The 18,889-nt window shown below is 40.9% G+C and overlaps 1 protein-coding gene across 1 annotated transcript in view; it reads left to right on the top strand.

Moving 5' to 3' along the window:
- Positions 1-2,001: 2,001 nt before the first annotated feature.
- MEGF9 (multiple EGF like domains 9) overlaps positions 2,002-18,889 on the top strand; it is a 79,698-nt gene continuing 62,810 nt past the window's right edge. The window contains exon 1 of the mRNA XM_081152389.1: positions 2,002-2,768. Within this exon, the coding sequence (XP_081008515.1) occupies positions 2,177-2,768 (592 nt within the window). The 5' untranslated portion in view covers positions 2,002-2,176. The remainder of the gene's footprint in view (positions 2,769-18,889) is intronic.

Below are 18,889 nucleotides of genomic sequence, written 5' to 3'. Positions count from 1 at the left end.
GTAAAAACATTTTCTACCATCCTTAGCTCAACTAAGACAGAATTTATTGGTCCCATTTTATAGATGAGGAAACTGAGGCTCAGAGAGGTGCAAGGTTTCTTCCAAGGTTACACAGCTGGCAGAGTCATGACCCAGATCTGTCTGACTCTAAAGATACAAGCTCTTCCCATGGCACACTGGGTTTCTTTTCAGTTTAATTCAACTTAACCATCACGGGTTAGCACTCACACACATGTATTACCCTCGCTAGGCTGAGAACAGAGAGAACCACCTAATGAAAGAGACAGACCTGAATCACAAGTTCCAGTAGTTTTAGTAGCAGGCAGATGCATGCCTGTGAGAAGTAACAAAGCCGTGTGGGCAGTTTCATTTTTCCTGTTGTGTATGTTTCTGAAAGCCATCCTTAATCCTTTCAGGAAGAGGCAGGGGAGAGAGAGATTGATAGATCAGGGTTGTAATCAGTGAATTAAAAGACAGTGGGGAAATGGGGATGGAGAGATTAATCCCCACTCAGAGGCCCAGGAAAGTCTTAGGGGACATGGTATCTTGGTTGGGGCGTGAGGAGGAGAGCGAATCAGCAACAGAATATTGGGAAGGGGCTCGATCTGTCACCGCACGCACCAGGCCCACAAAGATGTGCGTGCCTCCGCGCCCAAGCACGCACCCGTCCCCTCCCCGCTCCTCCTCGGGCAGGTGGACGGATGCACTGTTTTCGTTAGCACAGACGCCGGCTCACGCGCACGCCTCACCCTGCCCTCCTGCTCGGGGCCGCTGACTACGGGCAGCCGCGCACAAAGGCGAGCGGCGCGCAGCGGGCGGGGGCGGCGGGGCCGGAGCCCCGTCAGGTGACACTCCCGCCCTCCCCGCTCCCTCGGAAGGCTGCGGAGCCGAGGCTGCGGCGCCGGCGGGCTCGGGCGCGGGGCGGAGGGAACGGGCTGCGCGCCAGAGTTGCAGCCGCACGCACGGCTCGGGGTCAGCCGGGGTCAAGCTCTGCTGTCGCGCCCACCCCGTCCCTGCAACGGGCCGACGCCTCGCGGGACACCCCGGGGCTGCGGCGCGGGGCTCCCTCCGCGCGGGACGCCGCGAGGAGTTAGCCCCGAGGAGGGTCCCCCGGGGCCCGGCGCCGGGGAAGCCCTCTCAGGCCGTGGTTCTGACAACGGCTCTCTGTGGAGCGCGGGGGAAGTGGGGGTCGGCTAGTGTTACATCCTCATTTCAGAGGCGAGAAAACTGCGCTCAGGCCGCAAAAGCACTCGGCTGGAGGCGGGCAGCCGAGGCTGCGCTCTGCCGGTCCCCGTTCCCGCGGGGTGTGGGGTAGAGTGCCTGTGAGCCTCCCACCGCAGGAAGCTCGCTCTTCCGCTGCCGGCCAGTCTCGAGCCCTCGTCCTGCTCGGCTCGGCACGGGGCTTGGCCCCCGGCAGGTGTCTGGGGAGGCCGTGGGCCTTAGTTCAGTCAGGCCTTTAGCACGGGCCTCAGTTTCCCCACCTCTGAAATGGGAATGGCAGCGCAGACCTCGCAGGGCCGAGGTCAGGCTCTCTTGGGCAGCAGAGGCAATGCTGAACTCCACATCCTCGCTGCAGTCGCCCTCGCCCATCTCGGGGGTTCCAGCCCAGTCCCCACCCTGGAGCGGCTCGGCGCCCCATTGTTCAAGAGGGCGGGGAAGCTCCCGAGGGCCGATTCCCCGCCCCAGGTTGCGCTCGCCGCCCGAAGGAGCAGACGGCTTGGCCCGGCGCCTGCCGCATGGGGCGCGTCCTTTGTCTGCTCCGCGGCGCCCGGTGCCCGAGGCCCGCGCCCCGCTCCTCGGGCAGACAAAGCAGCGCTGCCGCGAGTCGAATCCGCTGGAGCTGGGCTCTCTCCACCCTCCTCCAGCTTTAGCACCGCCCCCGCTCCTTGACGCCCTCTGATTGGTCCGTGAGGCTACAAAGAGGCTGGGGAGCGGATGGGTCACGTGGGATTGCGTGGCCTTTCATTGGTCGGACGAAGCTGCCAATCGGAGAGGGCGGGCTGTCCGCTCTCGGCCGTGTCTCTCTGTCTGTGCTGGGGCCCGCCCGCGGGGCCGGCCGCCTGTCAGAGGGAGGTGGCGATGGTGCGCCGGGTGGCCGTGGCGGTGGCGGCTGCGGCGGTTTCCCTGGTCCGAGTGCAGGGAGGAGAAGATGACTGACCGCCGACTGACTGAATGAATGAATGGCGGAGCCGAGCGCGCCATGAGGAGCCTGCCGAGCCTGGGCGGCCTCGCCCTGTTGTGCTGCGCGGCCGCCGCCGCCGCCGCCGCCGCCTCAGCAACCTCGGCGGGGAATGTCACCGGTGGCAGCGGGGCCGCGGGGCAGGTGGACGCGTCGCCGAGCCTGGGGCTGGAGGGCGAGCCCACTCACCCTTTCTCTAAGGCGACGGCTCCCACGGTCCAGACACCGAGGACCCGACCCCCGCGCGCTACCGACCACCGACCCCTGACTGCGTCCTCTTCAGCTCAGCCCCCGGAGACCAACCCTCCTCCGGCGACGACCGGACCCGCTCTGACCACCTTTCAGGAGCCGCTCGGCCCCTCCTCGACCACCCCTCCGGCGGTGGAAAGCACTCCGACCACCCCTGGGGCGCCCACCCGACCCGCGCCCACCACCCTCTCCACGACCACTGGCCCGGCGCCGACCACCCCTGTAGCGACCACCGTTCCGGCGCCCGCCACTCCGCTGACCCCGACCTCCGTTCTCCCCCGGAGCAGCAGCGTCCCGCCCACCCCACCTGCCACCGAGGCTCCGCCGTCCCCTCCCCCAGGTGAGTCCCGACGCTTCCTCGGCCGCGGGACCCAACTCAGCGGCTGCCCATCCTTACCCCAGCCCCTGGCCTCTAGGACCGGGCTCTTGGCTGGAATGGATCATTTCTTGTCCCGGAGGCTCCCCAGATTTCGACTCCCAAGGGCAGGTCCAAGCTCCAGGTAGCTTGCTTCCCACTCTCCAATCTGGAAAGTCTTTTGTCCCCCCTGGGATGTGTGGAAGGCATCGCACCTCCTTCCAAACGGGGCCTTCTGGCCTTTGTAAGAGAACCAGAATGGGCACAAACTTTTGGGTTTGGTTCCTTCATCCTGCCTCTCCGCCTGGGTTATTTGGGGAACTTGGAAAGCCAGCACAATACCTCCTTCAACCAATGGGTCAAAAGCTGAGCATAAGGGATTCCTCCTGGAGCTCCAGTTTCCTGTTCATTTCTCCTTGTTTATATAAATATCAGATGTTCATGTGACAGGTGGAAAGGATATCAGCATTTTGTTTGCAAATAGTAGTACAGACCACTGGAGGCCAAAAGAAAAACAGAGACATTGTAACCCACGTTTTCCCCGCAGTAGGTGGATTCAGTAGGTCATTTGGGACAGGTGTGTATCTGGGTTGAGCATATTTATAAATGAGGTTAAATCCCTTCCTTGCACCATTTTTTTCCCCCTCCCTCAATTACAAGGTCAATATGTTTGGACAAGTATACAATTTAAGCAGGGATGCCCTTTTTTCTTTCCCTTAAATTAGAATATTAAATTTTGCTCATGCCGGTAAATGCCAATTTCTGTTTGAGTCCACGTAGAAAATAAGGCTTTTCTTTCTGCTGGTTGAAGTCTTCAAGCAAAGTCAGAGACAACTAATCTCTCCCTTTTTCTATCTGAAATGGGCTCGAAACTAAACAAATAACACCTACCTTGTCCAAACCATTTGCCTAGATGTACTTGACATTAATGGATCTCTGACCTAATTCTTAGGCTCAGTGATTTACTGTGGAGTCAGGTATGGACTTTGGACTGTAATTGAATTTGCAGAGTTTCCCCATATGATTATTAGTCTTAATACAGTCTTGGATCTTGGGTTCAAGCTTGGCATTGACATTAGTATGGATGCAGATTATTCACTCATAAAAATCTAAGTTTGCATCTCTTTTAGCTTCAAGGAGTGTATTAACTAGCTGGATTTTGACTGTAACCTTTTTTGGCCTTCGAATGGAGAGATTGACATATTGTTGAGAGACAGGAAGCATAATGTTTGAGAGTATGAACTCTGGAGCCTATTCTTAGGTTTGAATCCTAGCTCTGTCCCTTATTAACTGTATAATCTTGGGCAGGTCTCTTAACCTTTCTTCATCTCTGAAATGAAAGTGATAATAGTACTTACCTCTGACTGCTGTGAAGAGTAAATAAGTTAATACATTTATAGTACTTAGAGCAGTTCCTGGTGCAGAGTTAAGTACCATAGTACCACGTGTGTGTTAGTTATCCTTATGACCAGGCCCCCCCCCCTTTTTTTTTGGTGGGATAGAAAGCATTTGAGGAACCCAGTAGGGACTTGTGATTTTTATTTGTTTTAGTAAAGTACAATAGAAAAAGGATGAGTTAGGTTTTCTGGAATTTGAAGCAAGAAGCAAGATCACTTACTTTGAATGGTTAGTATATGATAAATAAGTCTGTGTAATTGATGTTATTTTACTTTTATTATTTTTGTTTTGTTATTTTTAAATCACAAAGTAACCATTACTTGCAAAAAAAATTATAAGCAGCCAGAAGTCCTCAAAGGAAGAGCGAAAGTCACTCCTTTACTGCCTCCAGGTTCCATTTAGTCCCTAGAGGTTACTGCTGTTAACAGTTTGATTTCTTTTCAGTCATTTTTTCTGGGCCTATATGAACTCACACACAAGGTTTTTAAAAGTAGTTTTTAAAAACTCAAAATAATTACATATATATTGTTTGGAAATTTACTATCTATATTCACTTAACTATGTATCATGGGGCTTTTTTTCCCCTCCCCATGTTAGGATCTAAGTCTACCTTATTATTTTTTTTAACAGTTGCATTTTTCGTTGTAGGAATATATCATAATTTAATCAGTTTCTTATTGTGGACACTTAGGTTGCTTCTGGGCTTCACTTTAAAAAGTACAGAGGAGACTGTATTCTTGTTGAGTCCATCATGTATATATTATATTCTCTAATACTTTGGAGTTTTATAGACTCCAAATCAATTTGAGATGAAATAAAGCAGGATTGATTGTATTTGTCATCTGAACTGTTCAAGGGTTTTCATGGGCTAACATATACTTATGTCTGTGGTGGTCTTTGGGTCACAAAAGTTTTAGGAGGATCCCCAACTTTGATAACCCTGTGTTTAAAATTTTCTCTGAATTCACCATGGATTGCCTGTATCTAGTTCTTAGCAGCCGAACTGACTGGGCACATTAACAGGTAGTTTTAGCTTTACAGTGATATAATCAGGCACAGCCTTTTTATCTAAGCATGGGTTCTAGTTTACTTCAAATAGTAAATAATCTCCCTGACACAAGGAAAACGTCTACCTGAATTTGAGAGACCTAGTTTGGCTCACAAAATTGGATTTTCTGGCATTTGGGAAGATGATTGTACAGGGTGTTTTATTTTAATGTTCCTCTAAGGACTGAGTGCCTTTGACAATATATTATGTGATGGGATGGGTCTTCTAGCTGCTCTTTGAATTAATAAAAATTTCTTTCATAGAGGTCTAGTTGAGAGCTCTTGCCTGCCCCTCAATTAGGGCCCCGTTTTATTTACAGGAACACTGATCGCAAACTGAAACTAATTGCCCAGCAAGCAGACTCTTTCCTCCCACAGACCAGGGAAAACATTTGGCTGATTGGTTGGTTGGGTAGGACATTTTAAGAAGGAAGAGGTTGTAATACTAGAGAATAATAGTTATATCAGCAGTAAGAGATCTAGGTGATGACAAATGTTTGATTTGTAAAGTTATGGGCCTTTAATGCATCTATTTGACAGACCTGGAACAGTTACTGCCTGCTGCTAAGGTTCTAGTGCAGATGCAAGAAAAAAGGGTCCTCATGCTTTCTGTCAGTCAGATTGTGGCAGCCAAGATTGAATGGAGGACTACAGGAGGAAAAAAAAAAAAAGGAACCTTAGGGCCAGATAGAACATTACCACTACCTCCTAACATGGCTGAAATACTTCATAGACTTAGCAGAAATATTTCTCCCTGTAGTTAACACAGACTGGTTCTGGTTCTGCCCTTTGGGGCCACACAGAATAAGGCTGCTCTCTCTCTGTGCCATGACAGTTCTTCAGGGATTTGGGGACAGTGATCATGTTCCTTCTGAGTCTGGACTGAATACCTTTAGCTCCCTCAACTGTTCTTTATGTGACATGGTTTCACATTCCCTCGCTATCCTGGTCACCCCTCTTCTGGACTTTTAAAACCTGTCTGTCTCTCCCCCCAAAGTGTGGAACACAGAGCTGAACATAATACTCCAGATGTGCTCTAACTAGTTGTAACAGAAAGGGCAGTTTCCACGTTCTTTCTGGACGCTGCACTACTTGTCGATGGAGTTATTCCTAATCGGAGTAGCTTTTTTCACAGCCACATTATGTTGTTGACTCACTGAGTTCATTAAGATAGTTAAGTGTTGCCCAGCCGGGCGTGGCTCAGTGGTTGAGCGTCGACCTAGGATCCAGGCGATCGGTGTTCTATTCCCGGTCAGGGCACATGCCTGGGTTGTGGACTGCAGCTGATCAATGACTCTCATCATTGATGTTTCTGTCTGTCTCCCTCTCCTTTCCTCTCTCTGAAATCAATAAAGATATATTAAAAAAAAAAAAAAAGATAGTTAAGTGTTGTTGTTTTGTTTTTAACATGTGCTAGATGAGTCTTCCTTCATTCTGGACTTAGAAATTCTTGTTATTTTTTAAAGTATAAGCTGAGGCATTTGCCAAACATGTAAGATTATGCTAGGTTCAAGTCATCCTTTTATATCCCAGTTCTGCTGGTGTACCCCACCCAGTTTATTCATATTCACCTACAGGGTGTTCCTATAGACAGAGTCTAAGGACAAGTTAGAGCAGGTTATTCTTACCTCATAGAGGAGAATACATTTATGGATGTTAAACAGTTTGGAAGGAAAGGGATAATAGTTTGGATTAGTTCTCAAGGGTCTCTTCCAGTTCTGTAATGATTTGGTATGCATGATTTTGGACACATTAATGCCACCCAAAGAGCCTTAATCATTTATTTGTGATCTAAGAGAATATGCTTTGTTTAAGCAAGCCGTAGAATTTAGAGTTCGAAAAATCTGACTACTATGACATGTACATAAATGATTAAGAATGGGTTTTATTTGAAAGGAACGTTCTGGGAATGCAGGATCCCCCTTACTGTACTGGGAAATGTTTTCTTCATCTTAAAATCCTCTAGTGCTAGGTTCAGGGTCCTACTTGCTTGTAGTTATTTAAGAAGATGCCATTCATTTTAAGGAAATAGAAATTATTCATGCTCCAAAGGTAATGTAGGCCCGTAATCTTATCCAAAACATGTGGGGCTGGATGTGTTTTGCAATTTAGAATTTTTCAGGTTTTAGGAAGTTAATAAATACACCCCAGTGAAGTCTGGGGCAGTACCCTATAATCCAACACATGAAAATATTTGTAGCAAAATGCATATATATTCACACTGGGTGGGATAAGTAAAGACTATAAATAGCCTTGCATTTGTTCAGCTCAGGTTTTGCTGCCAAATGAGTTACAGAAAAAATTTTGGTTTTTGGAGCTTCTTGGTATTTAGCATCAGGTCTGAGGGATTGTGGACCACTGTAATAGTAATTGCAAATACACATAGTACTCACTATGTTCCAGGCAATGTTCTAAGTGCTTTACATCTATGAATTTTTAATTTTCACAACAATTAGGTATAATCAAGTTATTATTATCCTCATTTTGTAGATAAGGAAACTGAAGCTTAGAGAAGCCCAGCTGTGGCAGAGCCTGGATTCAAACTTAGTCATTCTGATTCCAGAATCTGTATTACTGGCTTTTAAAGAAGTAGCTACAGCATTGTCCCATACACCAAAAGGCTGCAGGTTCAGTTCTTGGTTCAGGTTTGATCCCCAGTCGGGGCGAGGATGTGAGGCAACTGATGTTTTTCTCTCTCTCTGAAAATCAATTTAAAAAAATATCCTTAGGTGAGGATTAAAAAAAAAAAAAAATGTATTTTAGAAAAAGAAGTAGGTACATAGTAGAGAAGAAAGGAAACCATTTTGGTAAAATTATTGGTTCTTGGATACTAATCTGAAAAAATTTCTACTGTTTTTCTGGCATTTATTCCCTTTACTCCATTGTGCACTATTCATTCACCTCAAATTTTTTGTTTTACAACTGCGATTTTAAATTATAGCTTTAATTATTCCTTCAATTTGGTTTTAATATGGTCTGTGACAGAGAAAAATTTGACTGTAGTCATTTTAGGACCAGGCCCAGGGACTTCTCAAATTCACTATATCTTATTCCTGGCCTACGTGCCTAGCTTTCTGTAGAAATTCCTTAGTCTGATTAGTTTCTGGAACAGAGTAGTTAAACTCCAGAACATTAGTTTCAATTGGTCTGAATTATGTTCCCAGGAAGCCTTCTGGGTAGCTGAAAATTTACACATTGATATAATCTGACTAGGTCTTTTTATCTTGATTTTTTTTTAAAGACTCATAAAATTAAAGTGTGCATTACTTTCATCTCAGCATTTCTAAACACGTATATACTAACTTCCAGACGTCCTGGCACCCTTATAAAAAGGATGGAAGAAAAGTATCACGGTGCTGTTTTTACTGATGGGTAAATTATGGGTGAGATTACTGCTCTAGGGCACTTAATACATCAGAAGAGAATAGAAATATAAGATTGTGTTTGGCTGAAAGACAGTGTTAGATGATATTTTTAGCTTTAATTTATGTTTTTTGCCTTGATCTTGATTTTTGTTTGTTTTCTTTAGATATGATATAAAAACCTTTACTACTAATGTTGAGATTATGTTACAGACACCTTCTGTGGTCCCTTAATCTTTTTTTTAAGAACACGTTTTGACTTATCTGTTTTTCATTAGAAACAACTATCATAATTGTACTGGTAATTTTGAAGGGAGGTTTTAAAAAATTGTGACCAAAAAGGTAAAGATTATGTCTGGATACATATGTGTTTGGATCACAGTAAAGGTTCACTCAAAATAATTATCCTTTTAGATGTATCTAAGTACATGTGATAAATTTGTGTCAAAATAATCCCTCTGGTAATGCTGCTGTTCCCCAGATCATTATTGTTGTCAGGAGGAATCTTTTCCTATTACTTTTTCTTCATTTAAAAAAACCACCTTTATTTATTTTTTCACTTTAAACTCCTATATGTCCCTCTCACTCTTGTCTCTCATTCTTAGCCTCATCCATTCTTTCATGCTCTTTAAGGAACCAAATGATCCTCTGGCTCACAGTTTACCACTTTGCCCTCCTTCAGTGCCTCCTCAAAGCCCAGTTCTTCCAAGAAGTCTTTCTAGAGGAACAAAAGGTCCTTGAAGATGTCCTGGTAACAGGGCGCACAGGGTCGAACACTTTGCACTCAGAACAAAACCTGTCTTTCTCTGTGACTTTGACTTTTTTCCTTTGAATTTGTTTTTAATCTATTTAATTTAGATTATGAAGCCCACTTGATAAGAAAAAGTCATCATTTATACCATATAAAGGACATGGTATTAATTCTCTCTTTTTGGAAAAAAACAAAACAAAAACAAAAACGAGAAAAAAAAAGAGAACAGTTTTGTTTTTGCTCTGGGGTTTTCTTTATTGCCCAGCTCCCCACCCCCACCCATTCTCCTGAGGAACAAGCCAGAAAAAACTGTCATAACAGAAGTTATCTGTCTCAATAAAAAAAAAAAGATCAAGTACTTTGAATAAGTAGCAAATATTTTCTGTTTATGAATAATATGAGCTGGTTTTGGGGGGGTAGGTGGATTGGGGCTGCATACCAGTATAAAGGGTTTAATTTGGTTGAAAAATGTTTGATCTTTTTGATGACAGAATTTTCCCTGTAGAAATCATATTAAAGCTAATAGTGAACAGGGTGCTTCTAATACTGAACAAATATGCAGTGTCTTAAAGTTTACAGGGTGCTCTGAGAATCCCTAAGACTTTGACATCCATATTTTGTTAATTCCTGGGTATTATATGAATGATTAAAGGTTTAGCTTCTATCCTCTGTTGGTACTTTTATTGGTGAATATTGACAAAATCTTTACAGGTTTTTTTGTGGGTTTCGCATTTGATGTTTTCTATTTCAAACTGTTGTCTTTTACGCTTATTTTGTTGATTGTAAATCTTTGACTGGCTTAACTACCCATATTTACAGGATGAAAAGATGGTATTTGGAAAAGAGGATTGCTTACTTTATATTTTCTTTCCTAGGCACTATATGCAGTATATGGGGCTGAATGTTATGGAAAGAGCCCAGTATTCATTGAAAGTAAATGGTGATGGAGATAACAAAAGTGAACTACAGACTTGATTAGGACGGCTCATGTAAATCTCACTTCTTCAGATTGAAATACGATTTACTTCTTTCCTAGAGTAGGAATCTCTTTGGAATTATCTTAACATTATTTTAGTTGTGTTGCCTCAAATCAGTGTGTCAGTAGCAAAGTGGTACTCTCTCACCTCTCATTTCTAATCTAATATTTAACTCTTTGGCAGGAAAGGTAATTAATATTAATTGAGTACATATTACATGCCTAATTACTTACTAGGATTTTTGTTTTGTTTTATTTTAAATCCTCACCCAAGGATATTTTTTCTTTTTTAAAAAAAAAATGACTTTATTGATTTCAGAGAGAGGAAGGGAGAGAGAGAGAGATAGAAACATCAATGATGAGAGTCATTGGTCGGCTGCCTCCTGCATGCCCCCGACTGGAGTTCGAGCCTGCAACCCGGGCATGTGCCCTGACCGGGAATCGAACCCCCATCACCTGGATTCCAGGTCGACGCTTAACCGCTGAGCCATGCCCGGCTGGGCCAAGGATATTTTTTCCATTGATTTTTTTTTAGAGAGAGTGGAGGGGAGGGAAGGGGGAGGGAGAGAGAGAGAGACAGACAGACAGACAGACATTGATGTGACAAAGGTTGCCCCTTTTCCCCCTCCCCGACAAGGGCAGGGATCGAGCTTGCAACCTAGATAGGTGCCCTTGACTGGGAATCAAACCCAGGACCCTTTGGTCTGAGGGCTGAAGCTCTAACCACTGAGCCAAACTGGCCAGGGCACTTATCATAATTTTTTTTACCTCCATCATGTTAGTTAATTCTTAAACAATGCAGTTGTTGCTTCTCAGCCTTTTGGCTAAGATCAAGTGTTAAACAATGCAGTTGTTAAATATTATTGTCCTTACTTTATGGATGGCAAATACTCAGATTTAGAAATGTACAGTAGCTTGCTTAAACCTATCAGGTTTATAAAGTCCATGAGGGCAGGAACTTCTGTTTGTTTCGTTCTTAATTGTATCCCTAGTGTTCAGCCTAAAATAGGTTCTCAAAAAGAATTTGATGATTGAATGAGTGAAAAAAAAGAAATGGTTTGTAGCTATGCTGTATTCTTAAGGAAGATAATGTAATCTTATGGCCTCTTCCCTTAGTTTAGAAATGAGCTTTTCTCCTTTACTACTTATGGCAAGTGGAGTTCCTTGAAATCTAGCAAATTACATTATTTATTTATATTTTGTTACATAACTTTATCCCTTCTATTTTTCTTAAAGAACAGCAATAAACAAATAAACACCTGCTGGCTTTTGTACAAAGTAGCTAAATTGGAAAAGCTGAACACTTGTCTGTAAAACATGGGACCCTAAGTTATTTCTCAGTTCTTTCACTAGTTCTGATCTTGGGCAAGAAATTTCATCTGGAAAATGAGTTTGACTAGATTTGTGGTTTTTAAACTCTATTATTTTGGGACGTAGGGTTCCTTAGATGTGTTTGGGTGGCAGTATAGGGACTGTGGAACCCAAGTGGTTCTACTTCTGGGTCCTCTACTCCCAGCCCTCACCCCCACATCACTACCCACACTTTAATCAGCTCCATTCTCATCTGGTTTATATGCTGGGTTTCTTTCAGTAAAGATTTTTGAAATAGGAATTCTACTTTACATTTCTATGATAAATAAATTATAGTAATCTATGAACTGTTATGCAGTCATTAAAATACCTACCTTATGTTTAGTAGAAATATACTAATGTAGCATATACCAAAATGTCTAAAGCTAAATAATGGGATTATGGGTCATTTTAATTACCTTCTTTTCCCCCCTGAATTTTCTAATGAATATGTCCAATTTTAATTTTATAATAATAAAAATACACCAATAAAATGAAAAAAAATTGTGATAAGTTTGGTAATCCTTTACTTACTTACATAAGATCAAGTTAGGTAATGTTACCCAGAGCCACTTAACTATAATTTCTGTTATGGACTTAGCAATTTTGATTTGCATCACAGATATTTGCTTAGTCTCAGTAAGTTGTGGTTCTGAAGACAGGAGATTGCTGAAGACAATACCTAAGAAAGGAAACTTTCCTGAGGCCTGACAAATCTTAAACATATGGTAGGGATGACATCTAAGATTTGGTACCTTTGGGGAGGTTTAACTAAGATCTTAGAAGAGACTGAAAACAGAGCTGGTTCTTTATCTATTTCATTTTGTCTAGGGAATTTAAAGCATGCACTTAACAATTAATTAAAGTTGCTTATTAAAATAGTTCTTGTTTAAATTGTGCAAAATTTGAACTTATGGCATTGTTCACAGCCTTTACTAATAGAAGATCTTTGATCAGATCTTCCTTTAAAGGTACAGAGCTCTCAAAAGTTTGGTTTCAGTCTGTCCATATGTTTTGCAATTAGATCAGATGGGATTGCTTTTACACTGGTAATATACCAGCTGTTCTATATGATATCCTTGCCAGGGAAACAGCTAAACTCTGAGAGAAAGGGAAATTTATTCAATTGGAAAAAGGAATGTATTCTGATTAGTCACAGGGAAAATGATAAGCAGTAGGAATGTTTTCAACCTGGCTAGAGAATGTTAAATAACCTTTATTTAGTAAGTTTTAGACTGATTTTGGAAACTTTCGTTTCAGTCTTGCGTGCTTCCCAGAAACTGGCATATTATCAGGGATCTTATTAGATATTAATTAATTATTTTAAAAAATCTAGTGCTTTTACTTGATGTATGTGAACAAAAAGAAGAGGTTAGGAGTAGCAGTTAACTATAAGGAGAACATTATATTCTCTATGACCAATTTAATTTTGGAAATGGTCTTAAAAATGTTGTAGGGAAAGTTTAGATGCTGGCTGCTCTGAAGTACATTGGGTGAACTGAGTAGCTTTTAGATTCTCTTCAGTCCTATCATTTATAGGGATGTAATGGTGGTTTGGGAAGGGTTAATGGAAACAATGGGGGATGCTTGGTATTTCAACATATTTAACCTGTTTTATTGTTTATTGAGGCTTAATTAGAGAAAGGCATTGGGCTTTTTATGCCATAGATTTCTCATTTGACTTCATATTCATTATAAGCCTGCAGTGTGTTTTGATTTATCTGTTCTGTATGAACTTCATTAACAATATAGCCCCACTATCCATTAATGTGTGGGTTAATGAATAGTTATAAAGTGTACCAAAAACACGAAGCAATCTAGCTGTTGGGTATTATTATACTGAATTGTTGGTATATTGCCTGCAAACCTATCCTGTTCAACTGGTTTTAGTTTTTAAGTTAGTTTGTTGCTTCAACTTGTCCACAAAGGCAGAACTGAATGGTCCAGATAATCAGTGGAACAACAGTTGGAAGAACTAAATTCCAGTTTTTATTTCTATTCACTTTATATATTCTTGAGCACATTTTTTAATGGTTCTGTGACTTAGTTTCTCTGGCTATAAAATGAAGCTCGTTACTTACTTCTAGTCTCCCAGGGTTTTTGAAAATTTATACATATAAATTATGGTGGGCTTTTCTCAAACACAAAGGCTTTATAGAATTCAAATTGTTTTCTAGTATTCTTCCCTGATTACATGGTTTATGTTGCTTACAGTGTAATGTGAACAAGATAGCTTTTAATTAAACACAAGAAAGAAGTAAACACGTGCATTTATAAGTGGCTTCATTATGCAAAAATATTTTTATGCTATTTTTTAGTTCACATATTTGTATAGTGTATAGACAATTATATTATGGCATTTTCCAAAGATTGGGGATTCTTCAATATTACATTTCTTCCTTATGTACTACCTTGAGAAAATAAAACAATCCTTATCTCATGTTAAACTCATAAATTGTGCTTTTGTAGATCTTTAATATTATTTTTAGTTGATTTCTTTAGAATGGGTTCTACTTAATCTTCATGATTATAAAAATATGTTCATTTTAGAAAAATGAAGAAATATAAAGACAAAAAATGAACCCAGATATAACTAAAGTTAACATTTTAGTGGTAACTACAGAATTTTTTTACATCAATACTTACTTTATCCCCCTCTCTACCATTGAGATAATTCTGTATGGATATATTGCTTTGAAATTGCTCTTTAATCTAATATATTTCAAATATTTTAACACTGTGAAATGGGACCCTTTTCAAATGAAATTGAAAGTAGTGCTATTACTATAATTTAAGTGATCGAATTCTGAATACTTACTATGTTCAAGCTACTATATTAGGTGCCTCCTAATAGTTACAGAAAAACTATACCCTAAAGCTTTTTAATCACTGACTGAGTTTAATATTTTATTACTGTATACATTGTTTCATTTCTCACAGCAATAAGTGAGATCACTTATTTGTTATGAAAACAGAGGTGTGGGTTGTATTTAGCATTCTTCTGAAGTCAAGTATATGAGAGATCAAAATGGGAAATAATTCACCACACTTAAATTATTTGTCATGTCACCAAAAAGAACATAAATCTATTTTAAATAGAGATCTCAGACTCCATACGATTCTTTACTTGAGACTTGGTACTCCTTGGCAGAACCAAACCAGTCACTATTTTTCTTGTGTCTGTTCCAGCACAAGCATGATTTTTCTTGGGTTCAAGTGGGCTCTGAAAGCCCAAAGCAGTCTGGAACCAAGCCAGGCATTTAGTATTTTCAGTTCTGTGATGAGAGAAGTCAAGGTGTCCATCTGCCTAGCTCATACATTGCCAAAAAAAGGCCTAGGTGCTGGGCTAAAGAATCTGCCAAAGTATGGCTCTGACCTTCAGGAAACTGATATCTATTTTATACAATGATCTCTATTCTCTGAAATCTGTTAAGAAAAGGCTGTAACTTTCAAATCAAAGCAATAATGAACCATAGTGTTATTGAGAGAGGGTTAAATTATTAATGCATGTAAAACAATTCAGAAGTGCTTAATAATCAGCACATAGTAAACATTCTAAATTAGCTATCATCATTATTAATAATTTTTATCACCTATTCACAGTGTTTGAAAAACAGCAGAGAAAACTTTGTCAGTTCTAGATTAATAAATTTACTAGCTTTCTTGACACAGTCTGTAGACTGGCAACACATGGATAATCAGGAAGACTTGCACATTGTCACAAGTCAACCTTTCTAACAGGTAGTTCTAAGGTGCAGAGTAGGACCAATAGGCTTGACCACAGCCTATCGTGTCAAAGTGGCCCAGATCACGCCAGAATTATCCTGCGACATGTTGCAGATACAACAGTAATAGTGCTGCTCAGAAATGGATTAAATGGAAGCTGTTTTCAAAAAGCAAATGCAAAGATAGGACCCCAAGGAGGCCCTGAAACAGCCATTGTCCAGTTCTGGCAGATGTATACTCTTCTGGGATCTTTTGTAGGTATCAGGCCCTAGCCACAAATGACCCAGTAAAGTGAAAGTAAGACTGCCCTATAGAAAGACATGACCACTCAATTTTATATTGGTTACACATTGATATTTTTGAGAGCCTGCCAAATACAACATGCACATACACAGTGCAAGTCACATAATCTCCCTTGGCTTCTATACCATCATCTGTAACTTGAGTATAATAGTACCAGTCTAATAGGGTTCTTGAGTGTTGACCTAGAATTGAAACCCAGCTCTGTCTGACTTAAAAGTCTGTGCTCTTTTTTCTTTCTTTCGATTAAACTGTGCTGCATTGCCAAAGCAGATGGGAGTAGCTGAAAATGAAATAAAGCAGTCAGTGGTACAGAGCACATTTAGGGTTCTCTTTCTCTCACCTTCCCTAGCTGCCTCCAGCAAGCCCATACATTGTTGTTCTCAGCACTCATTCTGAATTACACAGTGACTCAGGTTTGAGTTCAGTAGCTCTTGTGAAAATCAAAATTAGATCAAAGAGCGTTTCTCAGAGGTAGATATGGGTGTGGAGATGAGAGGAGATAATAGTGGAAATTAGTTTAAATAGGTAGACAGTCATGATAAATGTAAAGCAGAGCTGAACAGTAACTATGAGGTTGTCTACTCAGCGCTAGCAGGATTAGTGCTAACAGAGACTGTAATGCTTATTAGCATTTAGCAAGAAATACCACACATTGCAAAATGGTAGTATTGATTGTTCTTGACAATAAAACCTTTCATCTTTAACTTAATAGGGACCCTAGCCCAAGATGCTGACGCAAGACAATATGTTGTAAAAAGTAGCAGGTAATATTTTATCTTATAAAAGTTATAGAAGAATCTCAGACTTCCAAATGTGATTCATTGTTTTGCCAGTCACCTGAGGATGCATTCCCTCTCCCCATTTTAGAAACTTCCCTCATTACTCAAAGATCAGACAAAGGAGAAACTATTAGTTTAAGTATAGACCCAGCTACTTTGGATCCAGTTGCAAAATACATTCATAGATGACACATACAATTTTGGAGGATTTGTATTTATTAGAAAGAATTAAATAGCTTCAGTTTGTATGGCATCAGGACTCAACAGTAACACCCTGCAAGTGTACAAAGGCAGTGGTCAGGTCGAACTATACAACTATAGCTGTGGAGAATATATATACAGTGCAAAGCCTGGTCATATCATTCTCCTAGTTAATAACTTAATATGATAATTATACTTCAGTGTAATTCTCCTATGTAATCACATAAGTGATTCCAGCCCATAATGCTTAAGTTTCTTAATATGAGTTAAAATGTCTTCATAATCTGTCTCTGTAATAATTTCCTACCAGCTCCTCATGCTCTAAACTCCAGCACAGATTGCTTATATTTCCCCACAAATACCATGCTTATTATTATTAATAATAAGGCAGTGATCTGGATCAGATACTAAGCTTTAAATGAATTATCATGATCTTGTTTAATTCTCAAAGAACCTAACAAGATGTTTATATTATTATCCCCACTTCAAGCAGATATTGAGGTTATGAGAGTTTAAATATACTGAGCAAGGTCTCATACCTAGTAAAATGTAGAACCTTGATTCAAATTCAGATCTGTCTAGTCTCAAAGCCTCCTCTCTTACTTACCATGCTAACTGGCCTCTAGTTACTTTGCTTATGCTGTTCCCTCTGCCTGGAATCCCCTTCTCTTCAGTTTTAATAAGGGCCTTAATTATAAGTAACAGAAATGAAATTTATTAAAAGGATATTGGAAAGTTCACAGAATCTCCAGGGGAACCAAATTCAGGACATGGAGCTAGAAATAATGCCCTGTTGTGTCACAGAGAATTCCACTGAATATGCCACTGACACCACCACTGAACATTAGAGGCTATAGTTGCAAACATTGGGTGCTGGATGCAATAAGTACTCCTGCCACTTATCATACTGCAACCATCTTTCCCTCTGCCACTAGGGCCTCATGCTCATCGCTTTGAAGCATTAGTTTCTAATTCCAAGCCAGGTGAGGATGCATGTGATTGTTAGCGCCTCAGTCACTTGCCCAGGCCCTGGAAGCAGGGAAAGCAGGGGAAAAATGATCTGGTATTATGAACTTTAGTGGTTGGATAGCAAAGCTTAAAGGATTGAGAATTTCCCCAAATACAAAGGAATTTTGAAATAGTAGGAAATTAGACTATGATACTAAGCTGCCAAAAAAAAAGAATGACATACTTACTTGTCCTTGAAAAACATCCATGCAGCCTCCTATACTATTGTACCTTATATATTGTACTATTACTGCATGTATTATATTTTTTGATTAGTTGCTTTGTAAGGATTCTTGTTTTAAACTATTATTTGTTTATGTAATGACTCCTCTATACCTTGTTCTCAAGTAACTTACTGACTGTCTTATTGATGTTTGTACTCTCTAACAGTCTACCTAGGAAAGTGTTCAGCACATAGTAAGTACTCAATAAAAAGCTGAACTGAACATAAATCCTCCCCATCCACCACCATTAGAATGTAAGTTCCATAAGGGCAGGGATTGTGTGTGTGTGTCTGTCTGTCTCTGTCTCTGTCTCCCCCACTATATGCCCAGTACCTACATTAATACCTTACATCTGGTAGGACCTCAGTAAATATTTATTTAATAAATGAATACTCCTAAATAGTAAATTATTTATCTCTGAGAGTGGTATGGCCAGGAAGACCTTAAATTGTGAATGGCAGATTCAAAGAACTATGTGATAATTTCCACCTAGACCACATACTACAATACGAGGCCAGAAACTGCCTTGTTCATCTCTGGTTATTTCTTCCTCCTATCCAGAAGCATAACCAGAAAAGGGCAATTTTGGAAATTTGGAATTCTTTTCCAGACCTATCACCACAATCACTAGCCACAAGAATGACCTAAAATACCATACCTGCTTAACATAAAACCTGTTTTTATTGTCTCCTTTTGAGATTGCATCTATCCCTGGAAGAAAAGGTTGTTGGACAAACTGTCTTGTATCTTGTTTTAAAAGTATAATAACCTAGGGCAGTAGCATTTTATGTTGAAGAAATGAGGAAATGAAGGCCCATAATTGTGAAATTATTTGTCCAAAGGCAGTAGAATAGCAGAGATGTACTGTAGATCAGAGTTCTGTAGCTGAGTTTAGCTTTTTGGAGGGAACATAGCACAATTATGCCAAATCTGAAAGAGAACTTCTGTTCAAGCTAACTAAAGAATTGTTATTATTAGTGA

Source organism: Miniopterus schreibersii, assembly GCF_964146895.1.
Source record: "Miniopterus schreibersii genome assembly, chromosome: 11".
NCBI lineage: Eukaryota > Metazoa > Chordata > Mammalia > Chiroptera > Miniopteridae > Miniopterus > Miniopterus schreibersii.
This window is presented reverse-complemented; position numbering and strand designations above follow the sequence as displayed.